The sequence below is a fragment of the Ranitomeya imitator genome, chromosome 5 (genome assembly GCF_032444005.1).
Source record: "Ranitomeya imitator isolate aRanImi1 chromosome 5, aRanImi1.pri, whole genome shotgun sequence".
Lineage (NCBI taxonomy): Eukaryota > Metazoa > Chordata > Amphibia > Anura > Dendrobatidae > Ranitomeya > Ranitomeya imitator.
In genome coordinates, this window is record NC_091286.1 from 706144708 (window position 1) to 706170737 (window position 26030).

At 49.9% G+C, this 26030-nt stretch overlaps 1 protein-coding gene across 1 annotated transcript; it reads right to left on the reverse strand.

Annotated features, from left to right (window-relative positions):
• Positions 1 to 16949: 16949 nt before the first annotated feature.
• On the reverse strand, positions 16950 to 25669 carry LOC138637968 (uncharacterized). Its single transcript, XM_069726889.1, has 3 exons — positions 24770 to 25669; positions 23240 to 24169; positions 16950 to 17063 (listed from the first exon to the last, which is right to left on the reverse strand). Exons 1-3 carry the CDS (start codon positions 25667 to 25669, stop codon positions 16950 to 16952), a joined length of 1944 nt encoding a protein of 647 aa, XP_069582990.1.
• Positions 25670 to 26030: the final 361 nt, after the last annotated feature.

Below are 26030 nucleotides of genomic sequence, written 5' to 3' on the forward strand. Positions count from 1 at the left end.
TAGAAAAAAGACGACTGAGGGGCGATCTAATAACCATGTATAAGTATATAAGGGGACAATACAAATATCTCGCTGAGGATCTGTTTATACCAAGGAAGGTGACGGGCACAAGGGGGCATTCTTTGCGTCTGGAGGAGAGAAGGTTTTTCCACCAACATAGAAGAGGATTCTTTACTGTTAGGGCAGTGAGAATCTGGAATTGCTTGCCTGAGGAGGTGGTGATGGCGAACTCAGTCGAGGGGTTCAAGAGAGGCCTGGATGTCTTCCTGGAGCAGAACAATATTGTATCATACAATTATTAGGTTCTGTAGAAGGACGTAGATCTGGGGATTTATTATGATGGAATATAGGCTGAACTGGATGGACAAATGTCTTTTTTCGGCCTTACTAACTATGTTACTATGTTATGTTACCCTGCTGAGCATTCGGAATAGTCCTCACAACTTCTGTTCTCGTTCGGTCGTTCTTTCTAGTTCTTTCTAATTCTTTCTCTCTCTCTTGTTCCAGATGTTACTAGTTTCTCGTCCCCCAGATATGTTATGGCTAGGACGCACCTGTATGACGGGAAGGCTCGGAGCTCTTCCGGGACCCTAGAGACGCCCCTCTCCACGCGTTGCCTATTATGTCTTCGTAGGAAATTTAAGGTAGACAGCCAACCTATAATTAACTGTCCTGCGGAGTTCGAAGTAAGGCCTAGAGTCAGTTACTTCCGCGGTGTTCCGGCCACCGGCTACGCACCTCAGTAGGATGTTGCCTTGGTCTCACAGCACGACTCCTACTGGCTCTCCTTTGTGCTTGATCTCCTTTCTCACTGTTCCACAATACCCTTCACTTCGTATCTCTTCCTTAGGATACCGCCGCAAGGTAGTGCAGGCGCGGTTCCATAAGGTTCTGCTCTCTTCGCTAGGTACCTGCCAGGTTCCCACGCCCGACAGGGACCCCCCTGTGTCTTCTCCCTGCAACACCCCCTGCCACGGGATTGTTATGACCTGGTGGTCAGGACAATAATGGACCTGGTGGTTAAGAGTACACGGAATGACCTGATAGTTACTGATAATAAGGACGAACTCTGGGACGTGGGAACTCTGCTGACCGCAATCCCTAAACCTATCAAACACACTAGAAATAGCCGTGGATTGCGCCTAACGCTCCCTATGCAACTCGGCACAGCCTAAGAAAATAGCTAGCCCTGAAGATAGAAAAATAAAGCCTACCTTGCCTCAGAGAAATTCCCCAAAGGAAAAGGCAGCCCCCCACATATAATGACTGTGAGTAAAGATGAAAATACAAACACAGAGATGAAATAGATTTAGCAAAGTGAGGCCCGACTTACTGAACAGACTGAGGATAGGAAAGGTAGCTTTGCGGTCAGCACAAAAACCTACAAAAAGACCACGCAGAGGGCGCAAAAAGACCCTCCGCACCGACTCACGGTGCGGAGGCGCTCCCTCTGCGTCCCAGAGCATCCAGCAAGCAAGACAACAAATTAAATAGCAAGCTGGACAGAAAAATAGCAAACCAAAGAAATACAAGCTGGAACTTAGCTTCTGATGGGAAGAAAGGTCACAAGAACGATCCAGGAGTGAACAGACCAATACTGGAACATTGACAGGTGGCATGGAGCAAAGATCTAAGTGGAGTTAAATAGAGCAGCAGCTAACGAATTAACCTCGTCACCTGTGAAACTCAGAAACACCCACCAGAGGAAGTCCATGGACAGAACCAGCCGAAGTACCATTCATGACCACAGGAGGGAGCCCGACAACAGAATTCACAACAGTACCCCCCCCTTGAGGAGGGGTCACCGAACCCTCACCAGAGCCCCCAGGCCGACCAGGATGAGCCAAATGAAAGGCACGAACCAGATCGGCAGCATGAACATCAGAGGCAAAAACCCAGGAATTATCTTCCTGACCATAACCCTTCCACTTGACCAGGTACTGGAGTTTCCGCCTCGAAACACGAGAATTCAAAATCTTCTCCACCACATACTCCAACTCCCCCTCAACTAACACCGGGGCAGGAGGATCAACGGATGGAACCACAGGCGCCACGTATCTCCGCAATAACGACCTATGGAACACATTATGGATGGCAAAAGAAGCAGGAAGGGCCAAACGAAATGACACAGGATTGATAACCTCAGAAATCTGATACGGACCAATGAAACAAGGCTTAAACTTAGGAGAGGAAACCTTCATAGGAACATAACGAGACGACAACCAAACCAAATCCCCAAACGAAGTCGGAGACCCACACAGCGCCGGCGGTTAGCGAAACGTTGAGCCTTCTCCTGGGACAATGTCAAATTGTCCACCACATGAGTCCAAATCTGCTGCAACCTATCCACCACAGTATCTACACCAGGACAGTCTGAAGACTCAACCTGCCCTGAAGAGAAACGAGGATGGAAACCAGAATTGCAGAAAAACGGCGAAACCAAAGTAGCCGAGCTGGCCCGATTATTAAGGGCAAACTCAACCTATGGCAAAAAGGACACCCAATCATCCTGATCAGCAGAAACAAAGCATCTCAGATATGTTTCCAAAGTTTGATTAGTTCGTTCGGTTTGGCCATTTGTCTGAGGATGGAAAGCCGAGGAAAAAGACAAATCAATGCCCATCCTAGCACAAAAGGATCGCCAAAACCTTGAAACAAACTGGGAACCTCTGTCAGAAACGATGTTCTCCGGGATACCATGTAAACGAACCACATGCTGGAAAAATAATGGCACCAAATCAGAGGAGGAAGGCAATTTAGACAAAGGTACCAAATGGACCATCTTAGAAAAGCGATCACAAACCACCCAAATGACCGACATCTTTTGAGAGACGGGGAGATCCAAAATAAAATCCATAGAAATAGGCGTCCAGGGCCTCTTCGGGACCGGCAAGGGCAAAAGCAACCCACTGGCACGAGAACAGCAGGGCTTAGCCCGAGCACAAGTCCCACAGGACTGCACAAAAGAACGCACATCCCGCGACAAAGACGGCCACCAGAAGGATCTAGCCACCAAATCTCTGGTACCAAAAATTCCAGGATGCCCAGCCAACACTAAACAATGAATCTCAGAGGTAACTCTACTAGTCCATCTATCAGGGACAAACAGTTTCTCCGCTGGGCAACGGTCAGGTCTATCAGCCTGAAATTTTTGCAGCACCCGCCGCAAATCAGGGGAGATGGCAGACAAAATTACCCCCTCTTTGAGAATACCCGCCGGCTCAGGAGCACCCGGAGAGTCAGGCACAAAACTCCTTGACAGGGCATCAGCCTTCACATTCTTAGAGCCCGGAAGGTACGAAACCACAAAATCAAAACGGGAGAAAAATAATGACCATCGAGCCTGTCTCGGATTCAACCATTTGGCAGACTCTAGATAAGTCAAATTCTTGTGATCTGTCAAGACCACCACGCGATGCTTGGCTCCTTCCAGCCAATGACGTCACACCTCGAATGCCCACTTCATGGCCAACAATTCACGATTACCAACATCATAGTTACGCTCAGCAGGCGAAAACTTTCTAGAAAAGAAAGCACATGGCTTCATCACCGAGCCCTCAGAACTTCTTTGCGACAAAACAGCCCCTGCTCCAATCTCAGAAGCATCAACCTCAACCTGAAACGGAAGCAAAACATCTGGCTGGCACAACACAGGGGCAGAAGAAAAACGACGCTTCAACTCCTGAAAAGCCTCTACAGCCGCAGAAGACCAATTGACCTCATCAGCACCCTTCTTGGTCAAATCAGTCAACGGTTCAGCAACAGTAGAAAAATTAGCGATGAAGCGCCGATAAAAATTAGCAAAGCCCAGGAACTTTGGCAGGCTCTTCACAGATGTCGGCTGAGTCCAATCGTAAATGGCCTGGACTTTAACAGGGTCCATCTCGATAGTAGAAGGGGACAAAATGAACCCCAAAAATGAAACCTTCTGAACTCCAAAGAGACACTTAGACCCCTTCACAAACAAGGAATTCGCATGAAGGACCTGGAACACCATTCTGACCTGCTTCACATGAGACTCCCAATCATCCAAAAAGACCAAAATATCATCCAAATACACAATCAGGAATTTATCCAGGTACTCTCGGAAGATGTCATGCATAAAGGACTGAAATACTGATGGGGCATTGGAAAGCCCGAATGGCATAACCAGGTACTCAAAATGGCCCTCGGGCATATTAAATGCAGTTTTCCATTCATCGCCTTGTTTAAAACGCACAAGATTATACGCCCCTCGAAGATCTATCTTGGTGAACCAACTAGCCCCTTTAATACGAGCAAACAAATCAGACAGCAACGGCAAAGGATACTGAAATTTGACTGTAATTTTATTAAGAAGGCGGTAATCAATACAAGGTCTCAAAGAACCATCCTTCTTGGCCACAAAAAAGAACCCTGCTCCTAACGGTGATGACGACGGGCGAATATGGCCTTTCTCCAAGGATTCCTTTATATAACTCCGCATAGCGGCATGTTCTGGCACAGATAAATTGAACAATCGGCCCTTAGGAAACTTACTACCAGGAATCAAATTAATTGCACAATCGCAATCCCTATGAGGAGGTAGGGCACTGGCTTTGGGCTCATCAAATACATCCCGATAATCCGACAAAAACTCTGGAACTTCAGAAGGAGTGGAAGACGAAATAGACAAAAATGGAACATCACCATGTACCCCCAGGCAACCCCAGCTGGACACAGACATAGATTTCCAGTCCAATACTGGATTATGAACCTGTAGCCATGGCAACCCCAAAACGACCACATCATGCAGATTATGCAACACCAGAAAGCGGATATCCTCCTGATGTGCAGGAGCCATGCACATGGTCAATTGGGTCCAATACTGAGGCTTATTCTTGGCCAAAGGCGTAGCATCAATTCCTCTCAATGGAATAGGATACTGCAAGGGCTCCAAGAAAAAACCACAGCGCCTAGCAAACTCCAAGTCCATCAAATTCAGGGCAGCGCCTGAATCCACAAATGCCATAACAGAATAGGATGACAAAGAGCAAATCAGAGTAACAGACAATAGAAATTTAGACTGTACCGTACCAATGGTGGCAGACATAGCGAACCGCTTAGTGCGCTTAGGACAATCGGAGATAGCATGAGTGGAATCACCACAGTAAAAACATAGCCCATTCCGACGTCTGTGTTCTTGCCGTTCAGCTCTGGTCAAAGTCCTATCACATTGCATAGGCTCAGGCCCATGCTCAGATAGTACCGCCAAATGGTGCACAGCTTTACGCTCACGCAAGCGTCGATCGATCTGAATGGCCAAGGACATAGACTCATTCAGACCAGCAGGCATGGGAAACCCCACCATGACATCCTTAAGGGCTTCAGAGAGACCCTTTCTGAAGATTGCTGCCAGGGCACATTCATTCCACTGAGTGAGCACAGACCACTTTCTAAACTTCTGACAATATATCTCCGCTTCATCCTGACCCTGACACAGAGCCAGCAAGATTTTCTCTGCCTGATCCACTGAATTAGGTTCGTCATAAAGCAATCCAAGCACCAGGAAAAACGCATCAACATCACGCAATGCCGGATCTCCTGGCGCAAGGGAAAATGCCCAGTCTTGAATGTCACCACGTAACAAAGAAATAATGATCTTTACTTGTTGAACAGGGTCACCTGAGGAGCGAGGTTTCAAGGCAAGAAACAATTTACAATTATTTTTGAAATTCAGGAACTTAGATCTATCACCAAAAAACAAATCAGGAATTGGAATCCTAGGCTCTGACATCGGATTCTGAACCACAAAATCTTGAATGTTTTGTACCCTTGTAGTGAGATTATCCATCCAAGAGGACAGACCTTGAATGTCCATATCTACACCTGTGTCCTGAACCACCCAGAGGTAAAGGGGAAAATAGAGACAAAACACACTGCAAAGAAAAAAAAAATGGTCTCAGAACTTCTCTTATCCCTCTATTGAGATGCATTAGTACTTTGGGCCACCTGTACTGTTATGACCTGGTGGTCAGGACAATAATGGACCTGGTGGTTAAGAGCACACGGAATGACCTGATAGTTACTGATAATAAGGACGAACTCTGGGACGTGGGAACTCTGCTGACCGCAATCCCTAAACCTATCAAACACACTAGAAATAGCCGTGGATTGCGCCTAACGCTCCCTATGCAACTCGGCACAGCCTAAGAAACTAGCTAGCCCTGAAGATAGAAAAACAAAGCCTACCTTGCCTCAGAGAAATTCCCCAAAGGAAAAGGCAGCCCCCCACATATAATGACTGTGAGTAAAGATGAAAATACAAACACAGAGATATAATAGATTTAGCAAAGTGAGGCCCGACTTACTGAACAGACCGAGGATAGGAAAGGTTACTTTGCGGTCAGCACAAAAACCTACAAAAAGACCACGCAGAGGGCGCAAAAAGACCCTCCGCACCGACTCACGGTGCGGAGGCGCTCCCTCTGCGTCCCAGAGCTTCCAGCAAGCAAGACAACAAATTAAATAGCAAGCTGGACAGAAAAATAGCAAACCAAAGAAATACAAGCTGGAACTTAGCTTCTGCTGGGAAGAGAGGTCACAAGAACGATCCAGTGATATAGAAGATGCTAAGCACAGCCTAAATAGGGGAGGTGCACAGTCACAGGTGCCCAAACCTGAACGTATACAATATAAAGTGACTAGCATACTCCAGGGTGTTGTGATGCAAAAAAGTGGGGATTTATTACATACAGTAAATCACAAACGTTTCGGTCGATACTGGACCTTCATCAGTGTGCTAGGTATAATTGTATACTTGTATGGCCCCAAAAACAATAGAATACTCGGATTTGCATCAATCAGACATGCTGGAAAAAAAGGGCAACAAGCCGGGAGGAAACAGAACCAGGCTGTGACACACTCTATTAGCGGTGGATACCGCATTTATCCCCAGTGTCCCGGCGTACTGACAGCTCTTTTAAGCCTCAGCGCCACCTATTATTCTGACTCACCGTCAGTTGACCAGCCTGGTTCTGTTTCCTCCCGGCTTGTTGCCCTTTTTTTCCAGCATGTCTGATTGATGCAAATCCGAGTATTCTATTGTTTTTGGGGCCATACAAGTATACAATTATACCTAGCACACTGATGAAGGTCCAGTATCGACCGAAACGTTTGTGATTTACTGTATGTAATAAATCCCCACTTTTTTGCATCACAACACCCTGGAGTGTGCTAGTCACTTTATATTGTGTACAAGAACGATCCAGGCGTGAGCAGACCAATACTGGAACATTGACAGGTGGCATGGAGCAAAGATCTATGTGGAGTTAAATAGAGCAGCAGCTAACGAATTAACCTTGTCACCTGTGAAACTCAGAAACACCCACCAGAGGAAGTCCATGGACAGAACCAGCCGAAGTACCATTCATGACCACAGGAGGGAGCCCGACAACAGAATTCACAACACGGGATGTTGCCTGAATCCAACCCAGTCAGCTTCTGACTAACTTCCTGTCCGACCCCTAGTTTTACCAGTGTGAGGAGGGGCCTAATAAATAAAGCCTTTTTCTCCCCCTAGTGGCCGGAGTGTGAAGTGTAATGTGTGCTGGTGATACCTGGTCAGTAGAACTCCTTTAGTGCCATCAGACGTACCATCACTCCCCTTAGCGGCAGAGTGTCATACTGCAACGACCAGATCTCTGGGGCGCTGCACATGCACAATCACATCCAGTTCCCCATCCCTTGCCATGCGCATTGCTTATTTTAAATGGAGGACAATATTTTCCACGTTCACTACAAATGGCTGAATTTGGAGCGAAGTTATATGTGATCCATGTGACGGAAAACCACAGTTTTTAGTAACTGGTCTGAAGGTAACTATTTTTACCAGCAAACTGCTCTCAATGACTTCGCTATCACACTGCAACAAAATTTAATTCAAGGTCAGAAATGGCAGAATTTTGAGCGCAATTATATGTGATCCGTGTGACGGATAAACCACAGTTTTAAATAGCTGGCTTGTAGGTAACTATTTTTTATCAGTAAACTATTGTCAATAACTTCACTAACAGACTTCAACAAAATTTAAATGGAGGCCAGAATTGTCAGAATTTTGAGCTCACTTATATTTGATCCATGTGACAAACAAACCACAGTTTTAAATAGCTGGCCTGTAGGTAACTATTTTTACCAGCAAACTGGTGTCAATAACTTCACTAACACATTGCAACAAAATTTAAATGGAGGCCAGAATTGGCAGAATTTTGAGTCCACTTACAGTATATGTGATCCAACTGATGGACAAACCACAGTTTTAAATAGATGTATTTTTAGTACTGTAATATGGAAAGGATCTGGATGTATTCTGCAGTGCCAACAAGCAAATGGAGCAGAAAATGGGGTTCTCTGGATTGCTTTTTAAGCAAATAATCAGGATTAAGATCCAAAAAAAATTATTCCTGGCCCCCGGTACCTGGGGTTATAAGTAAAAATATCTGTCAAAGCAGCAGACAGAACTGAAATGGACCCTCTTGCTATATGCACTGCAGTCTGCCACATACACTTCATACACTGCCTGCCGGCCTAGCACTGATATCTAGGCAGCTGGATTAGTCCTCAGAAGGACTGTTAGTTGAGACTTCTTCTAACTCAGGGAAGCTGGGCTCCTCTGTCACCATCTCGTCCCCATCTCCAGCGACGATACATAGGGGAAACTCCTCCATCTTTGATTTTGATGGAGTCTCTTCCCGAGGGATCTGGCTTCTGTCCGAGACACTCTGTGCAGCCCCCTTTTGCCATGAAAATCGTGCCCCAGTATGACAGGATGTATTAATTCTTTTAGACTGTGGTTATACCCATAGCTTAAACATAACCTTTCCCTCTTATTCAATCCAATTAAACAAAAACTATTTAATCTTTTCTGGACGGGGTTGGCCACGGCTTTTATTATTTTTGTTTATCAACAAACTTTTAACTGTTCTCTCATATTTCCATCAATTTTTAAACTTTCCAACACGGTATGTAACTCCGGACTCCCGGAGACCAAGTACGTCGATGGAACAAACTCGAACTTGTAACGTTCTCACCACCATCAAGGGGCCGGTGTATCCTTACACAGAGCCCCGACCCCACACAATAACAATAAGGCCTGCTCGACCCCGTCCAGTAACCTGGATAGGAATATATCCAAACCAATATCATTTAGGTGTATCCGGTCTTGTATCACCAGGCCCGATTATCTCAGCTTTCATTAATGACATTAACTTGTCACTTTGGAGAGAGCACAAATCGTTTCCTCCGGCATGGATGACTAAAATAACTGGTGAACGAGCATGCCTGTTCAGGTCCATTATCTCGGACAGCACCTGAGACCACATGAGGCCGCAAATTCCTCTCCAGGATATGTCAAGACCTCGAAAGCCGAGGGTTTTGCCAACTGGTCTTGAAGCAGCACATTAAGCCGCCCAGAAAATATAAGAATGCCCGAGAATGAACACTGGGGCGCCGTGCAACTGAAACAAATGATATTTACAACAATAATTCGGGACTGATATATGAGGCATAGCAATCGGACTTCCATCTCCCAATCAGCTTAACCTCCTCGTTTGACAAATCCACACTCTCAAATCCTCTTTCATGGACCTGTTCAAACGAATGTGGTGCCCAGGTTGGGTAAGTCCCTTGGCACTGAGTGACAAGCGCCTTGAAAAAGCCCTCCACATTGGCATTATTCTGCAGGCAAAATTGAGCAAACCTAAAAGGGACTGCATCTGCCTCAATGTTACCTTTTTAACAGCCAGAAAGTCAACGATTACCGATAACGTCTTTTCAACTTTATCCATCAGGAGCATAAAGACCATTTCTACAGAGTCAAGTTCAATACCCAGAAAAGATAACCGGGTCACAGGACCTATTGTTTTTTCCTCTGACAGGTGGACACCGACTTTACCCATCAATGACTGAAAGGAATCTAGCATCATTTGACATTGGCTGCTGTCTTCGGGGGGAAGCAAACAGGAAATCGTCAAGGTAGTGTGTAACAGTGCTACAACTCGTCTTGCTCGTAACGAATCGCCCATTTAAGGAATTAATTGAACAATTCAATGTAGTAACAAGATATTGAGCATCCCATGGGAAGGCAGGTGTCATCCTAAAAATCCCCGTCCATGGCACACCCCAGAAGGTGGTAACAATCTGGGTGCACGGGAAGCAGGCGGAAAGCAGATTCAATATCTGATTTTGCCATCATGGTGCCTTGGCCGGCCCCCCTTAGTAGGGCCTCCGCACCATCGAACGACACGTATGTCACCAAGCAGTCTTCCTTTGCTATTCCGTCGTCTACAGAAGAGCCCTTCGGATGTGACAGGTGTTGAATTAGACAGAATTTGTAAGGCTCTTTTTTAGGCACTAAGCCGAGGGGGGAAATCCTCAGATTTGAAAAAGTTAAGGAGCTAAATGGCCTGGCTATCCTGGCCACCTCCACCTCCTTTCTGATCTTCTCTCTTAGCACAGTGGGGTTTTCGATAGCTGATCTTAGGTTGTTAGCAAAACACAGGAGATTTTATTAAACAAAAGGAATGAAAAAAACGAACATGAAACCCACCCATAGGACAGCCGCCGCTCTTCTTTAGGGGTACAGGTCTAACCAAGGACCCATCACTTCTATGTTCACTGGAGTCTTTCCCCTCGGTAACCGAGTTTGGCCTGCTGGGGAGTTTTCCTGACTTAGTACATCTGACTGCGATATGAGGCCCACTGCAGGCTGAACATTCGTGCTTGTTACTTACATGCACAGTAGAATTGACAGTGGCCCCCATTATACAGTTCTCAAGCCCCAGGTCTCTGTACGACCGCTGCACCCTGGGAATGAGTTGCTGATCCAGCGGCCGCAAACTGAAAGGAATTAGCCCTCTGGGAAGTCATGAGACGCAACCATAGATCAGTTGCTTTTTAACCCCCCAGCCGATGTCTGGCTGAAGCGCCAACCTACGGCGGAACTCTTCATCGTACTGGTACCAAGCACTACCACCGAAGGATTTATACACGTTGTACACAGAATGCAAATAGATGAATAACTCCATGCAGCTCTCGGGGTGCCTCTGGCCCATAATGCAGCCGAGAACAGCAAAGGCCTGCAGCCATTTGCTCATTGTATGCGCAACCTTCGGGCGTCGGTCGTATATGCGATCACTGACCGATAGTCTGCGCTCTTTGTCGACGGTGTGCTGGTCGGTGAAAAATAAAGGCCAAATGTCAACATATTTATTATCCCAAATTTTCTCTTTGGTTTCAGCGCTCAAGTGAGATCCCAGTGGGCTAACTCCACAAAGAAAGGCTTCCTTATGCAAGCTAGCCTGCGATCCAGGAACTACCGGTACCACAGGAGACAATGGAGGGGGTGGTTCGCACTTCACCAAAATTGTCTTCAATACAGCAACCAAGCCGCTGCCTACACCACCTTCCTCCCATTCCCCAGCAAAGTTAAACTTATCGGATCCTGTTGCAGCATCCTGAGGCCCATGCAGGGCATGCGGAACCGCGCACGCCTGGCTGGCACTGCAAAACGACCCACTTGTCGACACTGGCAATTCCCACCGCTGCCTCACTCTCTCCGGACTTCGAGAACTACCTGTCGTTGACGGTGACCTCCATCGTGATGATCTTGAATGCCTTGACCTCCTGCTGCTATGGGACTGACCACGGCAGAGTCTACAATCCGATATCCTGCTCATTTCCCTTCTTTCAGTCCTTCTTTACCTGGACCGTGACCGTGACTCCGACCTCCTGCAGTACCTGCCTGCGGCAGTACCTGGAGCAAATCGGGGAATGACTGCCTGGGTGTTAAGCTGACTTAACTGTGGGGGCAGGGGGTGCAATGTTTCAGAGGCTTCCTGATAGCTAAGCTCATCCTCATTTGAATGCTGTTCACCAGGGGCTGATATCTGTGCTGTGGCTTGAGTTGCAGGAGGGGTTAATAAATCCTCACTTGCAGACCAACTCTGCCTGTTACCCATAATAAAGTCTGCAGCAAGCTGTGCAGCACCAGCTCTTAGGGACAGCTCCTGAACATTGGCCCTGGGATAGAGGGGGGCTCTTCGCTGTTGCACGCTCTTTCAACTTAACCTAACCTTCATCTGCCCACTATCTGTTCTTACACTGCCCCTTCTGTGCCCTGAGACCCTGAGTTGTAGGGGGGGGGGGGGCATTAAGAAAGTTCACCACACAGCTGCATAAAACCCTGACCTTCTGCTGCTAACCGAGCCCTAATAGCAGCCATTAACTCCTTGTCGGCCATCACGCTGGTAGCCATATGCAGCTTGTGGTCCTACAACACCCCAACCTCATGGGACTTAGTACCACTGTCTTTTCCCATGGTTACTCTGGCCACAGGGTAGTCTTTGGTATCTCTGTGTATGTAGCGGACACGCACAAACTTATCAGGGATCAACTGATGTGCCAGTGTACCACTGATTAGGGTCACTAGAATTCCAGAGTCCAAAAATTGCAAGAACCAATACCCCATTGACAGACACGGTACATGCCTGCGATCCCTTGCCTTGTTGACAGTCCACACTGCAGGCCGGATAGGCATAATAAGAGCAACACCTGCCTAGCCTGCAGTACATTGTTTCGGGGGACATATGAAACTGGGTGGCTACGTGTCTAGGACTGTGACACCACCAACATCCACATCCACACCCCTTACCGGCATCGGACGTACTATACCGTCCGATGCCGGCTCCCCTGCTTTGATGCAGGGCTCCGCGGTGAGCCCGCACCAAAGCCGGACATGTCAGCTGTTTTGAACAGCTGACATGTGCCCGTAATAGGCGCGGGCAGAATCGCGATCTGCCCGCGCCTATTAACTAGTTAAATGCCGCTGTCAAACGCAGACAGCGGCATTTAACTACCGCTTCCGGCCGGGCGGCCGGAAATGACGTCATCGCCGACCCCCGTCACATGATCGGGGGTCGGCGATGCTTGTGAATGGTAACCATAGAGGTCCTTGAGACCTCTATGGTTACTGATTGCCCGTCGCTGTGAGCGCCACCCTGTGGTCGGCGCTCACAGCACACCTCCATTTCTGCTACATAGCAGCGATCAGCAGATCGCTGCTATGTAGCAGAGCCGATCGTGCTATGCCTGCTTCTAGCCTCTCATGGAGGCTATTGAAGCATGGCAAAAGTTAAAAAAAAAAGTTTAAAAAAATGTGAAAAAAATAAAAAAAACATAAAAGTTTAAATCACCCCCCTTTCGCCCCAATCAAAATAAATCAATAAAAAAATATCAAATCTACGCATATTTGGTATCGCCGCGCTCAGAATCGCCCGATCTATCAATTAAAAAAAAATATTAACCTGATCGCTAAACAGCGTAGCGGGAAAAAAATTAGAAACGCCAGAATTACGTTTTTTTGGTCGCCGCGACATTGCATTAAAATGCAATAACGGGCGATCAAAAGAACGTGTCTGCACCGAAATGCTATCATTAAAAATGTCATCTCGGCACGCAAAAAATAAGCCCTCAACCGACCCCAGATGATGAAAAATGGAGACGCTACGAGTATCGGAAAATGGCGCAATTTTTTTTTTTTTTTTAGCAAAGTTTGGAATTTTTTTTCACCACTTAGATAAAAAATAACCTAGTCATGTTAGGTGTCTATGAACTCGTAATGACCTGGAGAATCATAATGGCAGGTCAGTTTTAGCATTTAGTGAACCTAGCAAAAAAGCCAAACAAAAAACCAATGTGGGATTGCACTTTTTTTGCAATTTCACCGCACTTGGAATTTTTTTCCCGTTTTCTAGTGCACGACATGCTAAAACCAATGATGTCGTTCAAAAGTACAACTCGTCCCGCAAAAAATAAGCCCTCACATGTCCAAATTGACAGAAAAATAAAAAAGTTATGGCTCTGGGAAGGAGGGGAGCGAAAAACGAACACAGAAAAACGAAAAATCCCCCGGTCATGAAGGGGTTAATAACAGCCTTAGGGTACCCCGTCAGCAGGATTTAGACACCCCCATTTGTGGTTCTAGACATTGTCCGTGGTGAACCCTTCCCCCTTTGAGTATCCCAGTACTGGGAAGTGGAGTTGTCTGGTTTCCCCATCGATTTCTCAACAACCTGGTATCTCTCCACCAGGCTAACTAGGTTGTCCACACTCAGAGGGTCGCCCTGGGCAACCCTGGTCTGTATTGGCTTGGAAAGGGAGTGGACAAACCTGTCCATCACCACATGCTCGGCCATCTGGGCAGCAGAGGAAGTCTCTGGCTACAGCCACTTTTGGACCAGGTGCAACAAATCAAACATTTGCGATCGAGGGTGTTTGCCACCAGCATATGCCCAGTGGTAGACTCGCTGAGCGCTAATGGACATAGTTACTCCCAGGCATGCCAAGATTTTGGTCTTTAATTTGGCGTATTCTTTGGAATCCTGTAGTCTCAGAATTTACCTTTTGGGGTTCGCCTGTCAAATATGACTCCAGCAACTCCATCCACTGCTCTGGCGGAAGTTTCTCCCTTTCAGCCACCCTCTCAAAAACAGTGAGAAATTTTCCACATCATCTCCTGGGGTCCTCTTTTGCATGGCTGATCTTACCGCTTTCTGGATGTACGAGTCATCATCTGGAGTTGGGGAGGAGACTGTCAGCCTCCCACGAACCTCCTCTGTGAGGAGTTCCTTCTGCCGCATTATGCCTCCTGTTGCTGCTGCTGCTGTTGACTGGCCAGCTGTTGCTGCTGTTGGACCTGGACCAGATGCTTGACATGCTCCACCATGCTGTTGGAAATCTTGTGCTGCATGGTGGATTTTACCCAGGACATGCAGTTCGTCCATAGTTGCTACGCGTGTTCCTTGATCTCTGCCCGAATTCGAAATACCATGTGTGGGGATTGACTCAGCTGCTTTCATTGGTAGACACCAGAACACTTCTTAGGTAAGTCAAATGCTGGTTTATTATGGGAAAGCATAAACCATAGCAGGGTTCAGCAAAATAAACATGGCCTTTCTGGTGTAACGGCAAAACAAAAGATTAATCACAGCAAGTCCTTATATCTGAGGGTTTTGCCTGCTCAGACCGCTATATGTCGTCCGCACCTCCTGGAGCCATGTCTGGAGACTCTCCTCTCCAAACACAACACAGAGAAAAAAAAACAGTGGCTGAACATTTAAAGTGCCCCTGTCAGCAGATTGTGCATAGTAAGGCCCCTTTCATACATCAGTTTTTTGCCATCAGTCCCAATCTGTCGAATTTTGAAAAAACTGATCCAGGGACTGATGCCGCCAGATTTCTTTTTTTCCCCATAGACTTGTATTAGCGACGGATTGCGACAGATGGCCTCACATTCCATCGAAAATTGTTTGTCCGGTGGCCGGAGACAACAGACATAGTAACATTTTTTGTGTCCGTCGAAAAACAGACAGCGACTAGTGTTGAGCGATACCGTTCGATATTTGAAAGTATCGGTATCGGATGGTATCGGCCGATATCCGAAAAATATCGGATATCGCCGATACCGATATCCGATACCAATACAAGTCAATGGGACACAAATATCGGAAGGTGTCCGTAATGGTTCCCAGGGTCTGAAGGAGAGGAAACTCTCCTTCAGGCCCTAGGATCCATATTAATGTGTAAAATAAAGAATAAAAATAAAAAATATTGATATACTTACCCTCGGTTGTCACCGCTGCAATCGCCATGCTTTTCTTCCTAAGAATGAGCGCTTTAATGACCTTCGATGACGTCGCGGCTTGTGATTGGTCGCTGAGCGGTCATGTGACCGCTCACGCGACCAATCACAAGCCGCGATGTCATCGAAGGTCCTTAACGTGCTCATTCTTAGGAAGGAAAACATGGCGATTGCAGCGGTGGCAACCAGGGCCTGTCCGAGGGTAAGTATATCAATATTTTTTATTTTTATTCTTTATTTTACACATTAATCTAAATCCCGATACCGATTCCGGATATCACAAAAATATCGGAACTCGGTATCGGAATTCCGATACCGCAAATATCGGCCGATACCCAATAGTTGCGGTATCGGAATGCTCAACACTAACAGCGACGGATTCGTCGCCATCCGTCATTTGCTAGAATGGAAGCCTATGGCGCTGCATCCGTCAAGTGATGGAATCCGGCGACGGATTCCATTTTTTAAACTGAACATGCTCCAATTTTTTTAGGATCCAATTAGCCGGATCAGCTAGTCGGAAAAAAAACGGATCCGTAGCATCAGTTTTTCACAGTCTGCGACGGATCCCTTTTTTCAAAATTCGACAGATTGCAACTGATGGCAAAAAACTGATGTGTGAACGGGGCCTTACCTACACACAGTGTCAGGTCAGTGCCGTTATGCTGAATAAAATGATACCTTGGTTGCTTAATCCATCTTTGGTTGTTTCTTAATCTTTATTTTCAGTTTTGTGTTAATGGGATTCTCGTGACCGAAGGTGGGGTTGATGTATGCGGGGCTCTGATAAGATATTCAGAATGCAGACTGCTGACAGGTCACTGATCCCTCACTGACCCGCCCCCTAGTTTGCATAATGAATACCATCACATACTGGATAAAAAAAAACACTCCTGCTGGCGGGTACCTGCTGACAGGTTCCCTTTAACTTCCCAGCCACACCCTTGAGGTGGAGATATGGTGAGTAGCTCCCACCCATCTCTTACCTACTCACCAAAGAACCTGGTCCCTTATCATGGGTGTTTAACTCCTTCAGCACATAGCATGCTGGAGAGAAACTTAAGGGTTTTTAGATCATGGAAGAAAGCAATCTTCGTGACTCAAATCTCCCTCACATACAGTGCCAGTGACCCTGTCACAGTTTTCACGCACTTTGGAATAAATAACTGCAATCAATCGCTTCCTATAGCCATCAACAAGCTTCTTACGCCCCTCAGCTGGAATTTTCTTAACTGCTCCAAGTCTCTCATATGTGAAGGCGTCCTTTTCTCTCAACAGCAATTTTAAGATTTCTCTACAGGTGATCAATGGGATTTAGAGCCAGACTCAATGCTGCCACTTCAGAACTCTCCAAAGCTTTGTTTCCATCCATTTCTTCTTGAAGTATGTTTGGGTCATTGTCCATGACCTAAGACACAAATCCAGCTTTTTGACACTGGGCATTACATTGCCACCCAAAAATCCTTTGGTAATCTTCAGATTTCATGATGTCTTGCACAAAGTCAAGGCACGCAGTGTCAGAGGCAGCAAAACAACCCTAAAACATCTCTGAACCTCCACCATATCTGACTGTAGGTATTGTGTTCTTTTCTTTGTAGACCTCATTCCGTTTTCAGTAGAAGTGGAATGCTGTATTTTACCTAAAAGCTCTATCTTGATCTGAACTGTCCAGAAGATGCTTTCGCAGAAGGATTTTGGTTACTCACATATATTTTGGCAAGCTGCAGTCTAGCTTTTTTATGTTTCTGTGCTAGTAGTAGGGTCCTCCTGTGTCTCCTACCATTGTGTTTCATTTCATTCACATTTGGAAGAATAGTTTGTGCTGACACTGATGCAAACTGAGCTTGCAGGACAGCTTGGATTTCTTTACACCTCGATTGGGGTTTATCCACCATTCGCACTATCCTTTCATCATTTTTTCTCTGCCATTCACATTCATCGAGATTAGCTACAGTGACATGGGTTGTAAAATTCTTGATTATGTTGCGCACCATGGACAAAGGAACATCAAGATCTAGAAAAAAGAAATAAAGAAGCTCACCACGCCATATTTTTTGGGATACATCGGAAAGTTGATGACTTGGAGTCAATTCCTGCTGGTGAAGCTCAGCTACTGTAGACCCAAAGAGGGAAAAAAAGGATTTTTTGGCCATAAAATTAATCTTTTTATTCAAAATTAATTTAAAAACAGGAAGATCCATCACGAAGATGAAACCATACGCGTTTCTGACGCACACTGCGACCTTAGTCATAGGATTCTGCACAGAATCTTGTTTTAACCTATGAACATCCAATGGCAATGCTTATCATAAATTCAGGACTAGTATTGTGCAAAATGAAAAAGAAAGAATGCTTGACCTGGTCTGAACTGGATCTACTGGTCTATCCACATCCCCCTTATGTATTGTTGTGAAGAGCTTCACCGCCCCGGAGTGACCGGTATAACCGCACTGAATATTGGTCAGGGGTCCAGCTCTTCTGGTGGCCTAAGCCACATATCTGACATTGTATCTCCCAGGTCACACAAAGTATCCACATGAAAGGAACTGCAGGAATGATTTATTCCTTCTTTATTATAATCGCTCCGTTCTCCTTCAGAATCGGACCGATATCACTCAGAGTCACAGCTTCACATCAGGCTATTGTTCACACCAGGCGTTTTCTATTCCTCAGTAGTGTTGAGCGATACCGTCCGATACTTGAAAGTATCGGTATCGGACAGTATCGGCCGATACCCAAAAAGTATCGGATATCGCCGATACCGATACCCGATACCAATACAAGTCAATGGGACACCAAGTATCGGAAGGTATCCTCATGGTTCCCAGGGTCTGAAGGAGAGAAAACTCTCCTTCAGGCCCTGGGATCCATATTAATGTGTAAAATAAAGAATTAAAATAAAAAATATTGATATGCTCACCTCTTCGGCGGCCCCTGGACATCACCGCTGGTAACCGGTAGGCTTCTTTGCTTAAAATGAGCGCGTTTAGGACCTGAGAATGACGTCGCGGCTTCTGATTGGTTGCGTGCCGCTCATGTGACCGCCACGCGACCAATCAGAAGCCGCGACGTCATTCTCAGGTCCTAAATTCCTAGAATGAGGAGTTTAGGACCTGAGAATGACGTCGCGGCCTCTGATTGGTCACGTGCCGCTCATGTGACCGCCACGCGACCAATCAGAAGCCGCGACGTCATTCTCAGGTCCTAAATTCCTAGAATGAGGAGTTTAGGACCTGAGAATGACGTCGCGGCTTCTGATTGGTCGCGTGGCGGTCACATGAGCGGCACGCGACCAATCAGAAGCCGTGACATCATGGAAGTCCCTAAACGCGCTCATTTTAAACAAAGAAGGCTGCCGGTTACCAGCGGTGATGTCCAGGGGCCTCCGGAGAGGTGAATATATCAATATTTTTTATTTTAATTCTTTATTTTACACATCCCTATGGATCCGATACCGATTCCCGATACCACAAAAGTATCGGAACTCGGTATCGGAATTCCGATACCGCAAGTATCGGCCCATACCCGATACTTGCGGTATCGGAATGTTCAACACTATTCCTCAGGTATTTCCTTTTGAATGCAGTTCAGATCAAGCTTTTTTTCTTCTCCAGGCTTCTAATATGTAATTTCAACTTCAAAAAAGATCATTTTTTTTTAAATTATCACCCAGTTTCTTTTAGTTTACATTTTTTGCATGATTAATACACACTGTGAGGCATTGACTAGTGTTACATGTGAGGGTCACTGTATGTTCCCCCAGGATGTGCACTGAGGCATAATGAGGCCATGAGAGTGCATTGCAGTCATAGGCGTAGCTGGTTGTCCAAGACAGATTTAGGCTAGGTTCACATTGCGTTAGTGCAATCTGTTTAGCGCATACACTAACGGATTGCCCTAACGCAATGTACAAAAAGGGATTGCGTTTAGCGATCCCGCTAGCGCAGATACCCGATCAGTCTGGTGTATGATAAAAGGGCAGAGCAGTCGGCTCTGCAGAGCTCCTATGTGAGGCAACACAGGAAAGTAGAGCCAAGCAGCCAGAGACGTCTGGCACCCACAGCATGCACAGTGGTACAGTCACCCACAGTAACTGGTCAGAGGTGGACTGGCGTGTTTAGTGACTGTAATCCAGAGGATATGGTTCCCAGCGGCAATCTGGAGGATATAGTGTGCTGTGTATTGCTGTGAGTAAAGAGATGTTAACATGGCAGTGCAGTCGCCCATGGCAACAGGTCAGAGGTTTACTGGCGTGTTTAGTGACTGTAATCCAGAGGATATGTTCCTGGCTGTCATCCGGAGGATATTGTGTACTGTGTAATGCTGTGAGTAAAGAGACATTAACACGGAGGTGCAGTCGCCCACGGCAACAGGTCTCAGGAGGTGGACTGGCATGTTTAGTGACTGTAATCCAGATGATATATGCCCAGCTGTGACAGAGAGGATATTGTGTGCTGTGTGTTTTGAGTTGAACATTAAAGAGACATTTTGCTTTGAACTTTCCTGGGTCACTGCCTCATCACTGCATACGCTGCTACCGCTGTACTATAGTATATAACAGAATGATTATTGTAGTCTTTTATTTCAGACCTGCTCTCTTTGTAGTTTTGCTCAATGCAGTTTTTGCTTGCAATGTGAATAGACCAGTAGATCCAGTTCAGACAAGGTTTTTTATTTTTCCTTTCCTCAGGTATTTGCCTATAAGCACAGTTCAGATCAAGCGTTTTTTATTTTGCATAATATACATATATGTGTGTAAAAAACCCTAATCTTTACAATTCTGATTGTTCATGCACCATTATATATAAACGTTCTCTCTTTTTTATACAGCTCCGGCAAAAATTAAGAGACCACCACATCAAATCCCTGTCATGGCCGCCCAATCTCCGGACCTGAACCCCATTGGAAACCTCTGGAATGTAATCAGGAGGATGATGGACGGTCACAAGCCATCACACATAGAAGAACGGCTGACATTATTGTACCCGGAGGAGTGTGACAGACCGGTGGAAAGCTGCCAAGACGCAGGAAAGCTGTGATTAACAATCATGGTTATTCCACAAGATATTGATTTCTGACCTCTTCCTGAGGTAAAACATTAGTATTGTTGTTTCTAAATGATTATGAACTTGTTTTCTTGCTTTAATTGAGGTCTGAAAGCACTGTTTTTTTTTAATTTTGACCATTTTTCTTTGTCAGAAAAAAAAATACAAAATGTATTAGAATGCTTAGACCTTTGGAGACATGTTGTCAGTAGTTTATAGAATAAAAGAACAATTTACATTTTACTAAAAAATATAAAGAGGAAAATCAGAGAAACTGATCATTTTTTGCGGTGGTCTCTTAATTTTTGCCAGAGGTGTATATTGTTATTTATGAAGTTCTGCTTAATGCAGTTTTTGCTTGCATACTATGGAAGATCACCTGTGATGGAGGCGGCCGGGCAGCAGTCACCTGTGATGGGGGCAGCCGGGCAGCAGTCACCTGTGATGGGGGTGGCCGGGCAGCAGTCACCTGTGATGGGGGTGGCCGGGCAGCAGTCACCTGTGATGGGGGCGGCTGGGCAGCAGTCACCTGTGATGGGGGTGGCCGGGCAGCAGTCACCTGTGATGGGGGTGGCCGGGCAGCAGTCACCTGTGATGGGGGTGGCTGGGCAGCAGTCACCTGTGATGGGGGTGGCCGGGCAGCAGTCACCTGTGATGGGGGTGGCCGGGCAGCAGTCACCTGTGATGGGGGTGGCCGGGCAGCAGTCACCTGTGATGGAGGCGGCCGGGCAGCAGTCACCTGTGATGGGGGCAGCCGGGCAGCAGTCACCTGTGGTGGGGGTGGCTGAGCAGCAGTCACTTGTGATGGGGGCAGCCGGGCAGCAGTCACCTGTGGTGGGGGTGGCCGGGCAGCAGTCACCTGTGATGGGGGTGGCTGGGTAGCAGTCACCTGTGATGGGGGTGGCCGGGCAGCAGTCACCTGTGATGGGGGTGGCTGGGTAGCAGTCACCTGTGATGGGGGTGGCCGGGCAGCAGTCACCTGTGATGGGGGTGGCTGGGCAGCTGTCATCTGTGATGGGGGTGGCTGGGCAGCAGTCACCTGTGATGGGGGTGGCCGGGCAGCAGTCACCTGTGATGGGGGTGGCTGGGTAGCAGTCACCTGTGATGGGGGCGGCTGGGCAGCAGTCACCTGTGATGGGGGTGGCCTGGCAGCAGTCACCTGTGATGGGGGTGGCTGGGTAGCAGTCACCTGTGATGGGGGCAGCCGGGCAGCAGTCACCTGTGATGGGGGTGGCCGGGCAGCAGTCACCTGTGATGGGGGTGGCTGGGTAGCAGTCACCTGTGATGGGGGCGGCTGGGCAGCAGTCACCTGTGATGGGGGTGGCCGGGCAGCAGCCACCTGTGATGGGGGCGGCTGGGCAGCAGTCACCTGTGATGGGGGTGGCTGGGCAGCAGTCACCTGTGATGGGGGTGGCCGGGCAGCAGTCACCTGTGATGGGGGTGGCCGGGCAGCAGTCACCTGTGATGGGGGCGGCTGGGCAGCAGTCACCTGTGATGGGGGTGGCTGGGTAGCAGTCACCTGTGATGGGGGCGGCTGGGCAGCAGTCACCTGTGATGGGGGTGGCCGGGCAGCAGTCACCTGTGATGGGGGTGGCTGGGCAGCAGTCACCTGTGATGGGGGCGGCTGGGCAGCAGTCACCTGTGATGGGGGTGATCGGGCAGCAGTCACCTGTGATGGGGGTGGCTGGGTAGCAGTCACCTGTGATGGGGGCGGCTGGGCAGCAGTCACCTGTGATGGGGGTGGCCGGGCAGCAGTCACCTGTGATGGGGGCGGCCGGGCAGCAGTCACCTGTGATGGGGGTGGCTGGGTAGCAGTCACCTGTGATGGGGGCGGCTGGGCAGCAGTCACCTGTGATGGGGGTGGCTGGGTAGCAGTCACCTGTGATGGGGGCGGCTGGGCAGCAGTCACCTGTGATGGGGGTGGCTGGGTAGCAGTCACCTGTGATGGGGGCGGCTGGGCAGCAGTCACCTGTGATGGGGGTGGCTGGGTAGCAGTCACCTGTGATGGGGGCGGCTGGGCAGCAGTCACCTGTGATGGGGGTGGCCGGGCAGCAGTCACCTGTGATGGGGGTAGCTGGGCAGCAGTCACCTGTGATGGGGGTGGCTGGGTAGCAGTCACCTGTGATGGGGGCGGCTGGGCAGCAGTCACCTGTGATGGGGGCGGCCGGGCAGCAGTCACCTGTGATGGGGGCGGCTGGGCAGCAGTCACCTGTGATGGGGGCGGCAGGGCAGCAGTCACCTGTGATGGGGGCGGCTGGGCAGCAGTCACCTGTGATGGGGGTGGCCGGGCAGCAGTCACCTGTGATGGGGGCGGCTGGGCAGCAGTCACCTGTGATGGAGGCGGCCGGGCAGCAGTCACCTGTGATGGGGGCGGCTGGGCAGCAGTCACCTGTGATGGGGGTGACCGGGCAGCAGTCACCTCTGATGGGGGTGGCTGGGTAGCAGTCACCTGTGATGGGGGTGGCTGGGCAGCAGTCACCTGTGATGGGGGTGGCCGGGCAGCAGTCACCTGTGATGGGGGTGGCCGGGCAGCAGTCACCTGTGATGGGGGTGACCGGGCAGCAGTCACCTGTGATGGGGGTGGCTGGGTAGCAGTCATCTGTGATGGGGGTGGCTGGGCAGCAGTCACCTGTGATGGGGGCGGCTGGGCAGCAGTCACCTGTGATGGGGGTGGCCGGGCAGCAGTCACCTGTGATGGGGGTGGCTGGGTAGCAGTCATCTGTGATGGGGGTGGCTGGGTAGCAGTCACCTGTGATGGGGGCGGCTGGGCAGCAGTCACCTGTGATGGGGGTGGCCGGGCAGCAGTCACCTGTGATGGGGGTGACCGGGCAGCAGTCACCTGTGATGGGGGTGGCTGGGTAGCAGTCATCTGTGATGGGGGTGGCTGGGCAGCAGTCACCTGTGATGGGGGTGACCGGGCAGCAGTCACCTGTGATGGGGGCGGCTGGGCAGCAGTCACCTGTGATGGGGGCGGCTCGGTAGCAGTCACTTGTGATGGGGGTGGCTGGGCAGCAGTCACTTGTGATGGGGGCGGCTGGGCAGCAGTCACCTGTGATGGGGGTGGCCGGGCAGCAGTCACCTGTGATGGGGGCGGCCGGGCAGCAGTCACCTGTGATGGGGGTGGCTGGGTAGCAGTCATCTGTGATGGGGGTGGCTGGGTAGCAGTCACCTGTGATGGGGGCGGCTGGGCAGCAGTCACCTGTGATGGGGGTGGCCGGGCAGCAGTCACCTGTGATGGGGGTGACCGGGCAGCAGTCACCTGTGATGGGGGTGGCTGGGTAGCAGTCATCTGTGATGGGGGTGGCTGGGCAGCAGTCACCTGTGATGGGGGTGACCGGGCAGCAGTCACCTGTGATGGGGGCGGCTGGGCAGCAGTCACCTGTGATGGGGGCGGCTCGGTAGCAGTCACTTGTGATGGGGGTGGCTGGGCAGCAGTCACTTGTGATGGGGGCGGCTGGGCAGCAGTCACCTGTGATGGGGGTGGCCGGGCAGCAGTCACCTGTGATGGGGGCGGCCGGGCAGCAGTCACCTGTGATGGGGGTGGCTGGGCAGCAGTCACCTGTGATGGGGGCGGCTGGGTAGCAGTCACTTGTGATGGGGGTGGCTGAGTAGCAGTCACCTGTGATGGGGGTGGCTGGGCAGCAGTCACCTGTGATGGGGGTGACCGGGCAGCAGTCACCTGTGATGGGGGTGGCTGGGCAGCAGTCACCTGTGATGGGGGTGGCCGGGCAGCAGTCACCTGTGATGGGGGTGGCTGGGCAGCAGTCACCTGTGATGGGGGTGACCGGGCAGCAGTCACCTGTGATGGGGGTGGCTGGGCAGCAGTCACCTGTGATGGGGGTGGCTGGGCAGCAGTCACCTGTGATGGGGGTGGCTGGGCAGCAGTCACCTGTGATGGGGGCGGCTGGGCAGCAGTCATCTGTGATGGGGGTGGCCGGGCAGCAGTCACCTGTGATGGGGGTGACCGGGCAGCAGTCACCTGTGATGGGGGCGGCTGGGCAGCAGTCACCTGTGATGGGGGTGACCGGGCAGCAGTCACCTGTGATGGGGGTGGCTGGGCAGCAGTCACCTGTGATGGCGGTGACCGGGCAGCAGTCACCTGTGATGGGGGCGGCTGGGCAGCAGTCACTTGTGATGGGGGTGACCGGGCAGCAGTCACCTGTGATGGGGGCGGCTGGGCAGCAGTCACCTGTGATGGGGGCGGCTGGGCAGCAGTCATCTGTGATGGGGGTGGCTGGGCAGCAGTCACTTGTGATGGGGGTGACCGGGCAGCAGTCACCTGTGATGGGGGCGGCTGGGCAGCAGTCACCTGTGATGGGGGTGGCTGGGCAGCAGTCATCTGTGATGGGGGTGACCGTGCAGCAGTCACCTGTGATGGGGGTGGCTGGGCAGCAGTCATCTGTGATGGGGGTGGCTGGGCAGCAGTCAACTGTGATGGGGGCGGCTGGGCAGCAGTCACCTGTGATGGAGGCAGCCGGGCAGCAGTCACCTGTGATGGGGGCAGCCGGGCAGCAGTCATCTGTGATGGGGGTGGCTGGGCAGCAGTCACCTGTGATGGGGGTGGCTGGGCAGCAGTCATCTGTGATGGGGGTGACCGTGCAGCAGTCATCTGTGATGGGGGTGGCTGGGCAGCAGTCACCTGTGATGGGGGTGGCTGGGCAGCAGTCATCTGTGATGGGGGTGACCGTGCAGCAGTCACCTGTGATGGGGGTGGCTGGGCAGCAGTCATCTGTGATGGGGGTGGCTGGGCAGCAGTCAACTGTGATGGGGGCGGCTGGGCAGCAGTCACCTGTGATGGAGGCAGCCGGGCAGCAGTCACCTGTGATGGGGGCAGCCGGGCAGCAGTCATCTGTGATGGGGGTGGCTGGGCAGCAGTCACCTGTGATGGGGGTGGCTGGGCAGCAGTCATCTGTGATGGGGGTGACCGTGCAGCAGTCACCTGTGATGGGGGTGGCTGGGCAGCAGTCATCTGTGATGGGGGTGGCTGGGCAGCAGTCAACTGTGATGGGGGCGGCTGGGCAGCAGTCACCTGTGATGGAGGCAGCCGGGCAGCAGTCACCTGTGATGGGGGCAGCCGGGCAGCAGTCACCTGTGATGGGGGTGGCCGGGCAGCAGTCACCTGTGATGGGGGTGGCCGGGCAGCAGTCACCTGTGATGGGGGTGGCCGGGCAGCAGTCACCTGTGATGGGGGTGGCCGGGCAGCAGTCACCTGTGATGGGGGTGGCTGGGCAGCAGTCACCTGTGATGGGGGTGGCCGGGCAGCAGTCACCTGTGATGGGGGTGGCCGGGCAGCAGTCACCTGTGATGGGGGTGGCCGGGCAGCAGTCACC